We start from the raw sequence: 19,049 nt of genomic DNA on the forward strand, positions 1-19,049 counted from the left end.
GTAGACACAGAATCAAAAACACAACAAACATGTGTTGTCGCTATAGTATTCAAGTAGACACAGAATCAAAAACACAACCAAACATGTGTTGTCGCTATAGTATTCAAGTAGAAACAGAACCAAAAACACAACCAAACATGTGTTGTCGCTATAGTATTCAAGTAGACACAGAATCAAAAACACAACAAACATGTGTTGTCGCTATAGTATTCAAGTAGAAACAGAACCAAAAAACACAACAAAAATGTGTTGTCGCTATAGTATTCAAATAGAGACAGAATCAAAACCACAACCAAACATGTGTTGTCGCTATAGTATTCAAGTAGAAACAGAACCAAAAACACAACCAAACATGTGTTGTCGCTATAGTATTCAAGTAGAAACAGAACCAAAAACACAACCAAACATGTGTTGTCGCTATAGTATTCAAGTAGAAACAGAACCAAAAACACAACAAACATGTGTTGTCGCTATAGTATTCAAGTAGACACAGAATCAAAAACACAACAAACATGTGTTGTCGCTATAGTATTCAAGTAGAAACAGAACCAAAAACACAACCAAACATGTGTTGTCGCTATAGTATTCAAGAAGACACAGAATCAAAAACACAACCAAACATGTGTTGTCGCTATAGTATTCAAGTAGAAACAGAACCAAAAACACAACAAACATGTGTTGTCGCTATAGTATTCAAGTAGACACAGAATCAAAAACACAACAAACATGTGTTGTCGCTATATTATTCAAGTAGAAACAGAACCAAAAAACACAACAAACATGTGTTGTCGCTATAGTATTCAAATAGAGACAGAATCAAAACCACAACCAAACATGTGTTGTCGCTATAGTATTCAAGTAGAAACAGAACCAAAAACACAACCAAACATGTGTTGTTGCTATAGTATTCAAATAGAGACAGAATCAAAACCACAACCAAACATGTGTTGTCGCTATAGTATTCAAGTAGAAACAGAATCAAAAACACAACCAAACATGTGTTGTCGCGTAGTATTCAAGTAGAAACAGAACCAAAACCACAACCAAACATATATGGTCGTAGTCTTTAAGTAGACAAAGAAACAAAACTTAAGCCTTGAATGCGACTTCTGTAGCAGAAAGCTCGACATAGGGATAGTGATCCGGCGGCGGCGGCGTTAGCTTACTTCTTTTAAAAGCACTGTATATTTTAGAAGATGCTATAGTATTCAAGTAGAAACAGAACCAAAAACACAACCAAACATGTGTTGTCGCTATAGTATTCAAGTAGACACAGAATCAAAAACACAACAAACATGTGTTGTCGCTATAGTATTCAAGTAGAAAGAGAACCAAAAAACACAACAAACATGTGTTGTCGCTATAGTATTCAAATAGAGACAGAATCAAAACCACAACCAAACATGTGTTGTCGCTATAGTATTCAAGTAGAAACAGAACCAAAAACACAACCAAACATGTGTTGTCGCTATAGTATTCAAGTAGAAACAGAACCAAAAACACAACCAAACATGTGTTGTCGCTATAGTATTCAAGTAGAAACAGAACCAAAAACACAACAAACATGTGTTGTCGCTATAGTATTCAAGTAGACACAGAATCAAAAACACAACAAACATGTGTTGTCGCTATAGTATTCAAGTAGAAACAGAACCAAAAACACAACCAAACATGTGTTGTCGCTATAGTATTCAAGAAGACACAGAATCAAAAACACAACCAAACATGTGTTGTCGCTATAGTATTCAAGTAGAAACAGAACCAAAAACACAACAAACATGTGTTGTCGCTATAGTATTCAAGTAGAAACAGAACCAAAAAACACAACAAACATGTGTTGTCGCTATAGTATTCAAATAGAGACAGAATCAAAACCACAACCAAACATGTGTTGTCGCTATAGTATTCAAGTAGAAACAGAACCAAAAACACAACCAAACATGTGTTGTTGCTATAGTATTCAAATAGAGACAGAATCAAAACCACAACCAAACATGTGTTGTCGCTATAGTATTCAAGTAGAAACAGAATCAAAAACACAACCAAACATGTGTTGTCGCGTAGTATTCAAGTAGAAACAGAACCAAAACCACAACCAAACATATATGGTCGTAGTCTTTAAGTAGACAAAGAAACAAAACTTAAGCCTTGAATGCGACTTCTGTAGCAGAAAGCTCGACATAGGGATAGTGATCCGGCGGCGGCGGCGTTAGCTTACTTCTTTTAAAAGCACTGTATATTTTAGAAGATGGACTAATGTGGATGCTTCATACTAACTTTGTATATAGATGCCTTATGTTATAAAGTTTCCGTCTGTCATATGTCCATTGTCCTAGCCATCATTTTCATGGTTCAGTGACTACTTGAAAAAGTAAAGGTTGTTAGGTAATGCTAATTTCTTTCTTAATATGATCAAATCAGATCTAATGTGCTTAGATTCACCTTTCGAGGTCCTGATGTCCGTCAGACAGTTTTATATAACCTTGACCTCATTTCTTGTATCAGTGAACACGGTATTTCTGTTTTCATGGTCAAGTTCATATATCAGATACTATAAGCAATAGGTCTCCTATAATTGGTGTATTGAATTATTGTAAGGTGTACATGTCCAACTGACAAGTGTCGTCATTATTTTTTTTATTTTTTTTATTTTTTTCTAATACTATATGCAAAAAGTCAACTATATTTGGTGTATGAAAATATATCATCATACTCATGTCAGTCTCGTATGTGTTATTTGACCTTGACCTCATTTTCACGGTTCATTGCTCCGCGTTAAGTTTTTTTGTGTTTTGCTGTAAGCAAAAAGGTCAACTATATTTGTTGTATGGAAGGATTGTATGGTGATCATGTCTGTCTGGCAGTTATCATCTTACCTTGACCTCATTTTCATGGTTCAATGGTCGATGTAAAGTTTTCATGGTTACGTTTGTTTCTTAGATATTATAAGCGATAGGTAAGTTATAGTTTATGCATATATTGATTATAAGGTGTACATGTTTGCCTGGCATAGTTCATCTGACTTTGACCTCACTTTCATGGTTCATTGGTCAATGTTTAGTTTTCTTGGTTAAGTCTGTTTCTAACCGTGGCAAGATATAAAGCAATTGGTCAACTTTATTTGGGGTATTGAAGTTCGATTGCAAGATGTACATGTATTTCTCGCTTGGTTTATCTCACTTTGACCTCATTTTCTCGGATCATGTTAAAGTTTATGTGATAGTTGTAGTAATGCTTTATATATTTAGGACCATCAACATAATATCAATGGTTTATAGTAAAACAGGCAAGACATTTCAGCGTGTGTACTCTTCACTTATAAATAAGTTGTTATTGGCTTTGAACTAGCTGTCAGTAACTGTGGCCGCATTCCCTCTGTGTGTTTTGTTTGAGGTATTTCTATTTGAATCCATCTAAATTAAGCCTTTTCATCTGATTCTTATAGTTCGTGCATATGTTGTATTGTTACACCACTGTCCCAGGTAAGGATAGGGTTGGGATCCCGCTAACATGTTTAACCTCGCCACATTTATATGTGTGAATGTGTTTATCCCAAGTAAGGAGTCTGTAATTCAGTTGTAGTCGTTTGCTGCTGTGTTACTTATTTGTTTTTCGTTCATTTTATGTACATTAATTAGGCCGTTAGTTTAATCGTTTGTATTGTTTTACATTTGTCATTTCGGGCCTTTTCATTTCCGTGACGAATAAAAAATTAAAAAAAAAAACGAAAAACAATGATAAGCAGAACAACATTACTCAATACACAACATAGAAAAATTAAAGACTGCCAATAAGAACCCATCCAAAAAGCTGAGTGACATCAATTGCTCCGGTAGGGTTAGTTGATCCTGCTCTACGAGTGACACCCGTCGTGTTGTTCATCATGGTAAGTACAAACATTGTGGTAAATCTAATTTGATATGGCATATACGAGATAAGAATTTGAGTTGTGGTTTCGACAACTGGAACATGTTCGTTGTAATCTGTGAACCTGATATTCCATAACAGTCAACCTACTTGTGATGTCGTCCGAAGAATTTTAGTCAATTTAAAATTCGACATTTATTTTTTAGATCATTCTTAAATCACCCACATTTAGTAGGTTAAATTATCCATTTTCTCAACTTTATTTTCTAATATTTTACAATTGTTTTAACATAAATATCAATGCGAGGACTTTGCTTTAAAATTGCTTATATTTATTGTTCTGTAAAATCATATTTGTGTAATGATGAAAATAAGATATCTATGACGGGCAATACAAGTTATGTAATATATCATTTTTTGCTGCAGTGTATATGATGAAAGTACGCTAACAGTTATACCTATTGACTTCTTGATGTTTCACCCAGTTCTTAATCTAATCTGATGCACATTACTAATATATGTGCTGGACTCGCGGTTATATACTAGTATATTATTTAATCATTAATCACCGAGCAAGTATAAGTAGGTAAATAGATAAGTAGATACTGTATTTAAAGATGATTGTACATGTACAGTTAGCAGAAATAAAGCTTATATCAACAGGCACTCCATAGGGTTTTCAATCAACCAATAATTCTAACATCTGTAATATACGTTTTTCGTTTCTTGTTTTTGTCTCGCCTTGACGAAGTCAAAAAGCGAGAAATAGGTATTTTGATTTTTAAAACTTGAATGTGGTATCTGAACAAATTCATTTTCGTTACTTTACTAATCGATCAATCACTATCTTTATATACATGTCCTTTTAATTTCAAGAAATCAACCAAAACTGACCCAAAAAAAGGACCAATTTTTGTGGAGTTATTTCCCCTTCCAAAGTTAATTTCCATAGGAAATTAAAAATGCTGATTTTGAGTAACAGTTTTCCTCAACTTAGATTTAATGGGACTTTTTTCTGTGTATATACAGGGCATAATGCTATAGATTAGAACTAAATCATTTTCGGTTGCAATTAGTTTGAGGTTAAATCTTAGTTAGACTGGACTATTACACAATGAATACAAACATGATAGTTTTACAAGAAAATGCATGGACATGCCTTCCTTAGCTTCATACACTGAAAATGTGCTTCGGCCAACGTTTGCCGTGCTTCCCAATGAATCAATTAATGAGAGTTGTGTGAATGGGGTTACAGAATAGAGAATAATGGGCAATATGGCAAGATAATTTGTTAAACATGACTGATAATAGAAAAGACTGCGAACAACGGTCCAGAATACAGTAAAGCCATTAATTTAAAGATAAAAGATTAAAAAAAATATGCAGAAATGAGGCATCCCCATCAATACCCTCACAAATGAGGTCCCTCATGTGGATGTCCAAGTAATCACATAAGGGAACAACCATATAATTAAAAAAAAGGGGGGCGGAGTCAGAAAATGTCTATTAAGTTTTCCAATGCTATCAATCAAATTATTTTGTTCAATATAATCTAACACTGCCATGCAATATAATGACATAATTAAAAATACAGCCCTATATATTATCTAAAGATCAAATTATCATGAAATATTTTGTCTGGTAGTCACTATCAAAACGGCAGAGCTGAGACTACTATAACTGTGTTATAGTAGTCTCAGGGCAGAGTAATCACCTAAAAAAATCATGAAAATTAAGAGCAACGTCCAGAACACATAGCCATTATTTTGAAGATAAAGAATTGAAATGAAGGAACTCCATCCATACGCTCATAAATGAGGTCCTTCCTGAGGTTTTCCCAGTAATCATATATAATCACATTTGTTTTGCCGGCCAACATAATGATATCTATAATCACATTATCATTACTAATGAATATTTTTTTAAACAAGATAATCTAATAATCAAATATACAGCAATACATTTAAATTATTATAAATTTAGTTGGTCTAGTAAATTAATCACTATTAAAACGGCAAAGTAATCAGATAATTAGAAACACCATGAGGACACCGGGACTCGTAAATAGAATCTACATAAGAGCCGTGGTGTAGTGGTTAGTGCATTGGACTACTAACACAAAGGTTCCGTGTTCGATTTCCGTCTTGGATGAACATTTTTGGGAATGAATTTTCGACTCTCCCTTGACACCATTTGCGAGTATGGTCTTGAGGAAACGTTACTAGTCGGAAGGGGACGATAAATAGTTGACCCGTGTTATGAGAGAGTCATATCTCTTGTACGTTAAAGACACCCTTGTAGATTTCGAAAAACTTTAAAGAGCAGGCTAATGCCGCTACAAGGCAGCACTCACACCCGCAAAGTGGAAAGGAATTAATATAAGTTGCAAAACTTGTTTCTCAATCCACTATAAATAAATATGTAACTTGTTTAAACTAATAGAATCTAGTCTGAGTGTTGTAGACTACAAGTGAAACCATTTGCATTTTGGCGGGAGATATACTCAACAGAACACGTGATATCAGTACAAAGGTTGACCTAATATAAAGTTCACTGATCAAGTATCAGTATAAAAACATATTATTTACAACAAGCAAAAGACTGTAAAAAAGGTAATGATTGTAATATTGAATAAGTTCCATGATTGAATGCAGACAGGAATATTATAAATACATTGCAAATTGTAAAAGAAAATGAACAAATTTTATTTTTAACAAAACAACAACACTAAAACAGTATTGACCAGTATTCATATGATTCTATAAATATTGTTGACACACGCATGACATGTTGTTAAGTTCATACTATAGACATTATATAACACGTGAAAGTTGCTTGTGCTTAAAATCATCAAGTTGTCATATTGACAATATATATAACCTGTTTGAAATAAGAGCTAAAAAAATGTTTAAATTATTTATACAAAATGTTTAAACATGTTTTAAAAACATCTGTTTTCCTCCTCTCAGTGACTCCCAATATATAGATATCATTTGAGACTACAGGGGTGGATTCATCTTCGCTAGCCAAGGGTTACGATCCACTCCCGCTCTCTTCACTAGCCAAGGGTTACGATCCACTCCCGCTCTCTTCACTGAAGAGAGCGGGAGTGGATCGTAACCCTTGGCTAGCGAAGATGGGATGGATTCAGCCATTTCAAAAAGGGGGATTCCAACTATACATTGTATATGTCCCCATTCAAATGCAGTGATCATCCAGACAATGGGGACCCCCCCCCCCCCCCCCCCCCCAAACCCCAGAGCCCTTCCCCTGGATCCTCCACTGGACTACTTGTGTAAAAGTTTTCTCTGGGATGATAAAATACACTATTATAGCCTTCGGTCCTACTAAAAAGCGCCCGAGAGCGCCCGGGAAAGGAAAAAGCGCCCGGGGAAGAGAAAAAGCACCCGGGAAAGGAAAATTAGCGCCCGGGGGAATAAAATAATAATATTTTATAACAATATTTTTTTTCCTTAAAAAAAATCATTGCTTGTTTTGTCCTTAATATAAATTGGGATATGTACGATGCTACATCGAAAGTGTTGTTTTTATCTTTTTATAATTTAAAACTAAAACTTTGACTGTTTTAATGTCTATATATATATGCTTATCAGGAATTTAATGCATAATTTGAATTTAAACAAACTCCTGCTTTTTACCCCCTTCATTTAACTACTGTACATGTATAGTACTGCTTTTTTGCTGAATTATTATGTGTAACTCTTTTAATTTTTATTACATAAATATTTATCTGTGAAATTTAAGTTGTTTTTTTACATTTTTCATTTTAATATTGTTTTTGAAAAACATGTCTTTTGAAGTTTCACATTTTATAAATCTTCCGCATAAACTGTGATCTATTATTATCTGTCTTTCGAAATAGTATTCATATATTATTGTAAACTTTGAAAAATTCATACTTGTTTTAATAGTGCTTTATTATAAATGTCTATTATCTGAATTTGCAAATTAATTGTCTAAAATTTAAAAAAAAATCGATGTACATAACTTATTTCATCGACACAAAGTTGTCTCTGGCCAATAAAATATCTATACATTTTCCCCGGGCGCATTTTCTTTTCTCCCGGGCGCTATTTGTTATTCCCCAGGCGCTTTTTCTTTTCCCCGGGCGCTTTTTCTTCACCCGGGCGCTCCCGGGCGCATTTTAGTAGGACCCATAGCCTTTGTATGAGGTATATTCATTAGGATGAATTCACGGGGGGTCTCAACATGGGATTTTGGGTACAGGTGTGCAGCTGGGATTTTAAAAACACCCCCCATTCATATATTGAATAATTGTGAAATCCCTACCTACACATATATTTCACAGCGAAATCATAACCCATTCATATATTTATCAGCTCAAATATATCACAATCGGTCAATTACTACCTATTGATATATTTCCTCGGTAAAATTGCACCCCATTGATATATTTGACGGATCAAAAAAGGGACCCATTCCAGCTGCACATATGTATATACCTTTATATAGGAAGAGACCCCCCCGTGGATGAATTGACCTGAAAGAAGTATATTGACTGGGGACAAAGCCTGAGGTCGATTTATTCCTCTTAAATGGGTCGATATAGCCAGTATTGACAAAGGCTATAATTGGTATATTATTAATTTTCGTCTAGTTTTTTATCAAAATGGTCCGTGCATTATATTCTCTTTTATTTATTTTATTTTGTTGGAATTTTCATATATATCATATTGTCTCTTTGACAATACCAACATAATCTGTTGTATACATTCAAATATATTCATTTTTGTTTTTTGTGTATTTCTTATGTATTGGAAGATTTTTTTCCATATAGTAGATCATTAACATACACCTTTTGAAAAACTTTTAACAATTTTTATATCTTTTTTTATGGCCCAGTTGTAGCTGAGGGGGCATCAAGTTTTGACCTTGTCCGACTGTCCATAGGAATGTCCATATGTCCCAAAACTGGTTTCTGTTCTCTAACTTTAGTTTTTCTCAATCAAATGTTATGAAACTTATACACTATGCTTGTCACCACAAAACACAGGTCAAGTTTGAATTTTGGTGGAGTCACTTTTACAGTTTAAGAGTTATGCCCTTTAACAATAGAAAAAATTGCTATTCTATAAATATATATTATGTCATTTTAAAATCTTCTTTGAAAATTGGAGTTATCTTTCTTTGTCCGGAATGGTAGTTGAATCAACTAAACCCAATGTTTTATACAATGCAATATTCAATTTTACTTCCTACTGATAAATAAAAGCAATCTTTACTATTTAGTGCTTACAAGCACTTTGATTACCATTCTAGGGTTACACCCTTTACAAATGGAAAAATTGCTGAACTTTCGTTTCATTTCTCTAACTTTAGTTTGTCTCAACTAAATTTAATGCAATGTGTATATAATGCTTACTATCACTTAACTCAGTTTAGGTTCAAATTTTGGCAGCTTCACGTTTACAGTTCTTGAGTTATGTTCCTTTATAACGTTATATGCTAGCGGGGGCATGTAATTTATATTGAAATGTTCATGACTTAAAAGTATTTTTCATGTAAGACATTGTGTGAAATTAGTGACTGTTTACTGCCTCCATACAAAAAAAAGGGTAGCTAGATTTCGAAGTTAAAATAATAATATTTCATTTGAAACTTTCATAGAGACTATTTGTTACATGTAGAGAAATGAGCTACACTTTACTAATGCTTTACAAAATTGTCTCTTCGACAGTGACCAAAAATGTTTATAGAATGTGTTGGGGTAGGCTTGAAAAGGACTTATGGTAGGGAGACAGGAAACAGAACAGGAATTTTTTGCCGTAATAATAAAAATAAATACAGCCAACAGTAGTATATGGCTGTTCAAAATTCATAAATGGATAGAGAAAAAACAAATCTGGGTTGCAAACTAAAACTGAAGGAAACATATCAAATATAAGAGAACTACGAAACAACAGAAACACAACACTAAAACGTTACACACACAGAAACAAACTATAATGTAACAATGGTCATTTTCCTGACTTGGTTCAGGGCATTTTATGAAAAAATGGTGGGTTGAACCTAGTTTTGTGGTATGACAAACCTCCCGCTTTAATGGCAGTTCTAATTATAACATTAAAATGACAACTTTACATGACAGGGTTACAATAAACAAACAGATGAATGGGAGAAAATATAGGACAGAAAAACAAATGAATAATAGCCATCAAAAGGTAGCAGGTTAAAAAACGCCAGACGCTACCTCCACCCAAAACTATGCTCAGATGTTAAAAGTTTGGAAGCCATAACAAATACAAAGTTGAAGATTGCAGAGGACCAAAAGTTCCTAAAAGTTGTGAGGCCAGGGTTATCAATGGTTATCGGCCTGGGACAAAAACATCATTATTATCACGAATAATACATAGTTTTGCAAATAGTAAATTTTATAAAATAACTATATAAGGCCAAATAAAATAATATGTGTGTTTCCTGTTTCCTCTTTGAAAAAAATAGGGTAGGTAGGTAGGGATTTTTTTTTATTTTACCATTTTTTTTTACATTGAGTCTATGGGAGAGAAATCCTGACTTTAACAGTGCTTATTGAAAAATGACCAAAAAAACTTTAGGGTAGGCTATTTCTAAGCTTAAAATATAGGGTAGGTAGGGAAACAGGAAACACACATGCTTTTTTATTTGGCCTAATAGATATACATGATTAAACTGAAGTGGTGACTTAAGCTATAGAATAAAAACGAATACAAAATCACAGCCCTGTTAGCCATAGTCAATGCAATAACATTAATTCTGTATTGAATAGATGCACATTTAATGACATTATTTCTTATTGATTTTCAGAACATAGAATGCATTGACTGTTTGCCCTTGAATACAAAAACAAAACTTTAGGATGGAGTCTGAGAAATCTCCATTACTGTCTGCCGATAGCAACTCTCATACATATGTAAATATTGATCAAAACAGTAGATCTGTAAAAGAGACAATCTATGTAGATAATGATTTATACCAACCATATGATGGATCTCAACCACCCAAAAATATGCGAGAAACTTACCTTCAGAAGCCAAGGACCAGCGTTATTGACCCTGTTGACCCAATAACACTTTCTTGGAAAGATGTCAATGTGTACTCTATACCCGAAGACAAGAAATGTTGTCGTGGAAGTAATCCTGCAGCTATACCAAAGCGTATTCTTAGGAATGGTAGGTACTTAGTAGGTCTCAAGAGATAAATTTTAATAGACATACCAAAACTTATTTTTAGGAACAGTAGATACTTATTGAGTAAAAGCTACAGATGTACAACGATTGTGACATAATGTTTTGAATAGGTATTTAACAAAAAAACAATAGATACCAAAGTACATTTAAAGAAAACATGTAGATTTATGTGACTGAACCAAAAAAAAACACAATAATTTCATAGGAGTGGTGAGTATTACACATAGAAAACATTATAATGTGGATTTATCTATTTTTATGGGTACCAATTTTTGTGGATCTAAATCGATATCGAAACACTTTCAATTTTTTGTATATATTTGATTTGTGGTTTACATTTGTACGCATACATTCCTATAGAAAAATTTGTATTTGTTAGACATTTCAATTCGCGGTTCCCAGACAACCACGAAATCACGAAAAAATTGGTATCCAAAGAATAATAATGAATCCATAGCAGTACATCAATACTAGAAACATTCCTTAGAATGATGAGTATTACACATGGAATACATAAATCCTACATCAATGCTCAAAATCTTTCCTGAAAATAGTGGGTGCTACACATAGAATACACGAAAAATGCTTAAAAAAATTCTATGGAATGGTATATCATTTAGTCTGATTTTATTACTATAAATTAAGAAATGTTTACATGCATTTATTATTGCGATTGTTGAGCAAAGGTATAAAAAGTGAAATTGTTATTTTAATGTTAGGAAATGCTGCAGACAAATAATACTATCATAATGTAAAACAGTTGGGGTTTTTGAGAAACCTTTCTAAATAATAAAACAATCCCAAAAATAACAAGTACCCCAAATACCTTTAACATTTGTTCATGATTCTCTTTCAGTAAATGGAATTTTGAAACCAGGAACATTGATGGCTTGTATGGGTGCAAGGTAAGAATTATATATATATGCCAAACTTTTATTTTGAAATATCTGGGGAATACATATTAGTCATGTTAGTCAATTAAGTACTGCTGTAAAGATTGAGCAGCACAAAAAGCTAGTGTAGCTATTTTCATCAGAAAATGTGGAAATGACATTAAAAAGAAGTTTTAAAAAGACAATAAGAAAGGAAACAAGTCATGCAAACTTGTGACAACAGATTCAGCATTTTTGACTTCCACAGAAAAACTTATGGAGAGTTTTCATTTCTCCCTCAGAATAACAGTTACACCACTTTTAATGACAGGTGGTCTTCTGGTCTTTACCTTAATCTATAAGATCAAGCAGTCACCACAAGCTTTTTTATACCTATATAATTATGTGTCGGTCTTGTTCATCAAACTACAATTATTAGTAAGGTACCAGTATAATTGATGATTTATTGGTGTTGGACACATATACAATAAATATACTTGATGTTTTTCAGTGGCGCTGGAAAGTCAACACTTATGAACATCTTAACATTCAGGAATTGTGGGAGACTTGTAGTACAAGGAGACGTGAGAGTCAATGGGATAGAAATTGGACGAAGTATCAGGAACGTCTCAGCATATGTCCAACAAGATGATATATTTATAGGTGCTTTAACAGTCAGGGAACACCTACAGTTCAGGGTATGTAATCAGAACAGGAGATAATAAATTGTTTTTATTTGTACACATTCTTTTTTTATTTATAGGATTTTTGTTTTAAACTGACTTCTCAGTCACACATACTGTAAGACAATTGATTTTTGTGAGCAACCCATTGTTACATGACTTTGCAAATAGGAAAATTAAACAAACCTGAAATTGGGAACGATGGCCTAGTCGATGCTAGAGTGAAGAAGTATCTGCTTAATTAAGTTGGTTTATTGTTGTTACAGATGGATATATATATGATCTTAAACTAAAAAAAAATGGAATTATTGCAGGCATTAATTATTGCGATTTTTGAAGAAAGGATGATAATGTGAGATTATTTATTGCCATATCAGGAAAATCTGCATGTTAATATATATATATATATGTATCAGATATCTGAGTGCAAGTTCTAATTTTGATAATCACATAGTAGCATTATAATGAAATGTTTTGGTTCATCATTTTTAGCTCACCGGGGTCCCTTTGGGTCCCATGTGAGCTTATGCCATCACTTGGTGTCCTTGTCGTCTGTCATCGTAAACTATTTAAAAAATCATCTCCTCTGAAACTACTGGGCCAAACACATTCAAAATTTAACTGAAGGTGTCTTAGGGTATCTAGTTTATAAATTGTATCTGAAGTTTTGATCCATCAACAAACAAGGCTGTCATGGCTAAAAATAGAACATAAGGGTCAAATGCAGTTTTTGGCTTATATCTCAAAAACTACAGCTTTTAGAGCTAATCTGACAGGGTTAAATTGTTCAATTAGTCAAGATCTATCAGCCTGAAATTTTCAAACAAATTGAAAAACCCTTTGTTGGGTTGCTGCCACATAATTGGTAGTGTTAAGGAAATTTTGCAGTTTTTGTTAACATCTTGAATATTATTATAGATAGATATAGACTGTAAACAGCAAAGTAAAATCTACAGAAAAAAGTTACTATGAAGGACAATTTTACACAAGTTGTTTATGTTTTTAAACTTTAAAAATCTTCTCAAAAGAATCTAGTATAATTTTTTTATTTTATTTCCTTGTACATGTTGTACGTCAAGATACAAAGACACTATGGCTAAAATTGAACATATGGGTAAAATGCATTTATTTGCTTTTGAAGAAAATATAACAGATACGATGAACATTTAAATGACATTTTTAAACCACCCATTGATATATATTAAAAAGCAAAAATAATCATTGATGAAAGATTTAAGCAAAAAAATAACAGGTAAGCGATTCAGGCTCTTGAGAGCCTCTTGTTTATTTTGATGATATTTAATAATTTATCAAACACACTTTTGGAAAAGACAGATCTGATATTTTACAGTCAATACATTTGCAGCTATACAGATTTAGGGAGTTATGATAAATTTACTTCTAATTATATAAGCCTTTTAAATATATTTTCAGGCCATTTTAAGGATGGACAAAAGAATAAGGAAAAGTAGAAGATTGGAAAGAGTGGAAGAGGTTATACATGAGGTAAAGGATAAAAGACAGATGATGGATTGTGAACAGCTTCCATACCATACTGAATCAATGAACCACCATTTAAAAAACTTTATTCTTTTTTAAATGAAGTTGCCTCCAAATTAAGTCTTATTAGTCTTTGATCCATTCTTTTTTCTGTGTCATTGAAATATAATTAGTTTCATTTTTTTTAAATCTGAAGTGAATATATTAATTTTTAGATATTTTTAAATAATGAAGAAAATTAACTGAATTTGAATAAAGATACCTTATGTTTACCTTATTTTCATGGTTTAGTGACTGCTTGAAAAGCGTGTAGAACTATTTTGTCATGTGAATTTCTCACTTATGAGTAAAGAGATTATAATATTTTGCATATATAGATTATGCCAGTTCTACATTCATGACATTTGTACCAAGCTGTATGATGTTATTAAAGTTAAGTTTTAATACTTTTTGAGAGGTTGGTGGGGCTAGAGGGTTAATCTCTCAGAATTATAATTACAAGAGTAGATAAACATAAACAGCAAAAAAAGTATTTTGCTTTTCATTACAATAGTATGACAAGTATGTTATTTGTTGCAGCTAGGTTTATCGAAGTGTGCTAACACATTGATTGGTACTCCAGGAAGGATAAAAGGTATATCAGGCGGGGAAATGAAGAGACTCTCTTTCGCTTCAGAGGTAAAATCATTTGTATATCTTTCTAAAAAGTATGTTGTAGTTTTGAATGTACAATAGTTTGTAATTTGATGATTTTTATGTACAGAACAGAATGGTAAGACATACACATGCACTACAATGTGATGTTAATCAATTTAACACAACAAATTGATTTTAAATTATAAAAATAGGGAGATGAGGTATGATTGCCAATGGAACAACTATCCACCTAAGTTCAAATGATGTGGGTGCAAGCAATTAAAAAAATATGAAACAATTCAATTGAGAAAACTAACATATCTGCTCTCCAAAGGCCATACTTAATTGTGTACCATTCATCACCAATCACTAGAGGTTAACTTTGTGTTTGATTAGTAAGTAGTTAAAAAGAAATATGATTATCTCCCTTGTTATGTCATAGAAAAGTGGTATGTTGGCCTAAGATCACAATTAATTGCCTTTGTTCATGGTCTAGGAATATAGTTCCTAATTATTATATGGGGTATTTCTTCCTAGGTGATCTGTCTACTGTTATCTTTGAAATGTTTACTATTTAAGAGGTCCTTTCAGTTGCCTATATATTGAAATAAGTAAAACATGTGGAAAAAAAATATTATTGAAAGTGAAAGTAGTAATTTGGCCAAAATGAAAGTAGGGTAGAAATAAGCCTTCGTCATTTATTCAAGATTCAAACCCTACCATTGGCATGTCAATACGGCTCTCAAAAGAAAAAGCACTCATGGATTGTCCTGGGACAAGCATATTTTATTAGAATAATAATGGTCTATAAGCAGTTAAATTTATTTTATGTTTAAAGCGGTGCAAATTTTTTAATTCAAATTGACTTTAATAAAAAAATGCATTGTAGCCAAGGGAAAGAATAATTGTGTTCTGAGGCCTGTTTGATCAGTAAGTTGTTAAAAAGGAATGTGATTATGTCCCTTGTTATGTTACAGAGAAGTGGTACGTTTGATCAGAAAGTAATTAAAAGGGCATTTGTTTATCTCTCTTGTTATGTTATAGAAAAATGGTATGTTTGATCAGAAAGTAATTAAAAAGGGATGTGATTATCTCCCTTGTCATGTTACATAAAATTATGTTTGATCAGTAAGTAATTAAAAAGGGATGTGATTATCTCCCTTGTTATGTAGAAAAATGGTACGTTTGATCAGTTAGGTACTACAAATGGGATGTGATTATCTCCCTTGTTATGTAAGAGAAAAGAGGTATGTTTGATCAGTTACATACTAAAAAGGAATGTGGTTATCTCCCTTGTTATGAAATAGAAAAGTGGTACGTTTGACCATCAGTTAGGTACTAAAAAAGAGATGTGATTGTATCCCTTGTTATGTTATAGAACAATGATATGTTTGATCAGTAAGTAATTAAAAAGCAACATGATTATCTCCCTTGTCATATTGTAAAACAATGATATGTTTGACAGTTTCTTCAATAGATTTCAACTGGTTCAAACAAAACCAAAAGTTTGGAAACCTGTAACAATAGAAGAAAATACAAGGACTTAAACGGAGCAGCCAAAATGTTCAAGATTAACTCTCTGTCTTTTCCAAAGAAGGTTTCAAATATGCAATTTTATTGAAATGAACAATTATGGCAGATATTACTATGAAAAATAATTGAAAGTTGAATGCAAATGTATTTATATTTCAGATACTAACAAACCCACCTTTATTATTTTGTGATGAGCCTACCTCAGGATTAGATTCCTACATGGCCATGAATATTGTAGATATGTTAAAAAACCTGGCAGCCAAAGGCCATACAATATTGTGTACCATACATCAACCATCTTCAGAGGTCTACGATATGTTTGATCGGTAAGTAAATAAGGGAGAATGTGATTATCTCTCTTGTCATGTTAAAGAAACATTTTTTTTTAGTTTAGCATTTAAAACCTATGCGTTTTTACACATAATTACATTTTTTCTAACATAGCAGGGGAAAACAATTTTAGCTTAAACGGTTGATATCACAAGAGACAATAATTTTTACTAACTGTGCAAATGGGATTGTTGTTTGATGCCAGTAGATCAAGAAGTTAAAAATCTCTTGTCAAATGTGGTACAATTCCAAACAGCATAAACGTTTGGTGGAAACAATTTGATTACTCAGTCATGGTCTATTGACTTTTTTTTTAGCTTTAAAATAAAATGGAAAATGGAAATGGGGAATGTGTCAAAGAGACAACCCGACCATAGAAAAAACAACAGCAGAAGGTCACCAACAGGTCTTCAATGTAGCGAGAAATTCCCTCACCCTGAAGCGTCCTTCAGTTCCTTAAGTTATTAATATATATAAAAAAAGCAACTTGAACAAAAATATAGGCATTGGTCAACCCATGACCCACTTGATTTTCTCTAAATTTTCTCTTTGTATTTAATGTTCAAAATCTGATGAAGGCCCTATTTTATTTTACAATTTTTAAAATGATTAAAAGCTTGATATTTAAATTCTTATAAGTTGTCTCCCTTTGACCCACAGATTATTATTGCTAGCAGAGGGAAGAACAGCTTATATGGGACCTGCCAAGGAAGGCCTAGATTTCTTCAAGGAGTAAGTATGAAATAATAGAGAAAGTAAAAAGTAGGTTTTATATTTTGAGATGGTTATATAGTTATGCAAGTTTCACATAAGTTGAATCCTTTTGAATTTCAAAATTAGAAAATTTTCAAGGTGTATGTTAACATTGAGCCTACAATACATATAAATGTTTCAGTGTGATGTAGTAAAAAAGTCAGTAGTTCTAAAAAAAAAATAGATATAGAAGAAAAATCTCATGATTTATAGTGTTTGTATTTTTAAATTATTTAAATTCATTCTCTTTTTATTCAAGATTAGATTGAAACTACCTAGAAAAAAATTCCATGGAAACACGTTTTACAAGTAATTAATAAGGAAAGATGTTTGTAGTGTAATAAATGAGAATTACCATTTCAGGCAAGGTTACCCATGTCCAGTGAACTACAATCCTGCTGACTACTTCATTATGACAATGGCTATATTACCTGATCAACTAGATAGTTGTAGGAAGAGAGTGGAGGTAAGATATTATAGAAAATATTTTTCGCCTGATAAAATATATTTTCTAACAAGTTAATGATATATCATGAAAAAATATTTAGTTTCAAAACTGTTTATCATGGGAAACCAAAATAAAATAGATAGGTCAATTTGGATGGACAGTCATTGGTCAAACTATATATAATTTACATTGACAGAGATGGTAATGAATTTGAGATCAGGACACTCCAGTATGATATAAAGTTTATTCTGGCTTCACAGGAAATAAGTGCTCTCCAGGAGTAGATTACCTTAGCCGTATTTGGCAACAACTTTTAGGAATTTTGGGTCCTCAATGCTCTTCAACTTTGTATTTGTTTGGCTTTTTAACTATTTTGATCTGAGCGTCACTGATGAGTCTTATGTAGACGAAACGCGCGTCTGGCGTATAAAATTATAATCCTGGTACTTTTGATAACTATTTACACCACTGGGTCGATGCCACTGCTGGTGGACGTTTCGTCCCCGAGGGTATCACCAGCCCAGTAGTCAGCACTTCGGTGTTGACATGAATATCAATTATATGGTCATTTTTATAAATTTTCTGTTTACAAAACTTTGAATTATTCGAAAAACTAAGGATTTTCTTACCCCAGGAGTAGATTACCTTAGCCGTATTTGGCAACAACTTTTAGGAATTTTGGGTCCTCAATGCTCTTCAACTTTGTATTTGTTTGGCTTTTTAACTATTTTGATCTGAGCGTCACTGATGAGTCTTATGTAGACGAAACGCGCGTCTGGCGTATAAAATTATAATCCTGGTACTTTTGATAACTATTATCCACTTCTTCTGGTGGCTCAGGAGATAGAAAAACTCTAACCCATATTGCTAGAGAAGATATACTATAATGACAACAGATATTGAGAATCCATCCATGACACGTAATCAGTACATGCACAGCAAAAAAAAAATTCACAAAATAAAAGGAACAGTGCTTTAATTGCTGTGTTTTTCATCTGAAAGTCACAGTGAGTTTTATACCCTGGTCATCTAAGAGATGTATGGTTGACACAAAGTCAATGTTGTAATATACTGTAAAGCAACTTATTTTAGTGGATACTTTATTTCGCATTTTACCCTTTCTTGACCACTTTGCTGCTATTTAATTTCGTGATTATCTGATTAACTTGATGAAGTTTCTTAAGGAAAGTTCAAAGATTGACATATTCGCGACGATTTA

At 32.7% G+C, this 19,049-nt stretch overlaps 1 protein-coding gene across 2 annotated transcripts in view; it reads left to right on the forward strand.

The window, feature by feature from the left end:
• Positions 1-6,358: 6,358 nt before the first annotated feature.
• Positions 6,359-19,049, forward strand: part of LOC134707143 (protein white-like) — a 37,165-nt gene continuing 24,474 nt past the window's right edge. The window contains exons 1-9 of one of the 2 annotated variants that reach the window (XM_063566681.1): positions 6,359-6,479; positions 10,693-11,057; positions 11,932-11,980; positions 12,459-12,645; positions 14,065-14,136; positions 14,710-14,808; positions 16,459-16,625; positions 17,290-17,361; positions 17,746-17,848. In XM_063566681.1, coding sequence (XP_063422751.1) covers positions 10,745-11,057; positions 11,932-11,980; positions 12,459-12,645; positions 14,065-14,136; positions 14,710-14,808; positions 16,459-16,625; positions 17,290-17,361; positions 17,746-17,848 — 1,062 coding nt within the window. In that variant the 5' untranslated portion in view covers positions 6,359-6,479; positions 10,693-10,744. Of the gene's footprint in view, positions 6,480-6,632; positions 6,692-10,692; positions 11,058-11,931; positions 11,981-12,458; positions 12,646-14,064; positions 14,137-14,709; positions 14,809-16,458; positions 16,626-17,289; positions 17,362-17,745; positions 17,849-19,049 lie in introns of those variants that run through there. The other variant, XM_063566680.1, reaches the window with a different exon arrangement.

The sequence above is a fragment of the Mytilus trossulus genome, chromosome 2 (assembly GCF_036588685.1).
Source record: "Mytilus trossulus isolate FHL-02 chromosome 2, PNRI_Mtr1.1.1.hap1, whole genome shotgun sequence".
Classification (NCBI taxonomy): domain Eukaryota; kingdom Metazoa; phylum Mollusca; class Bivalvia; order Mytilida; family Mytilidae; genus Mytilus; species Mytilus trossulus.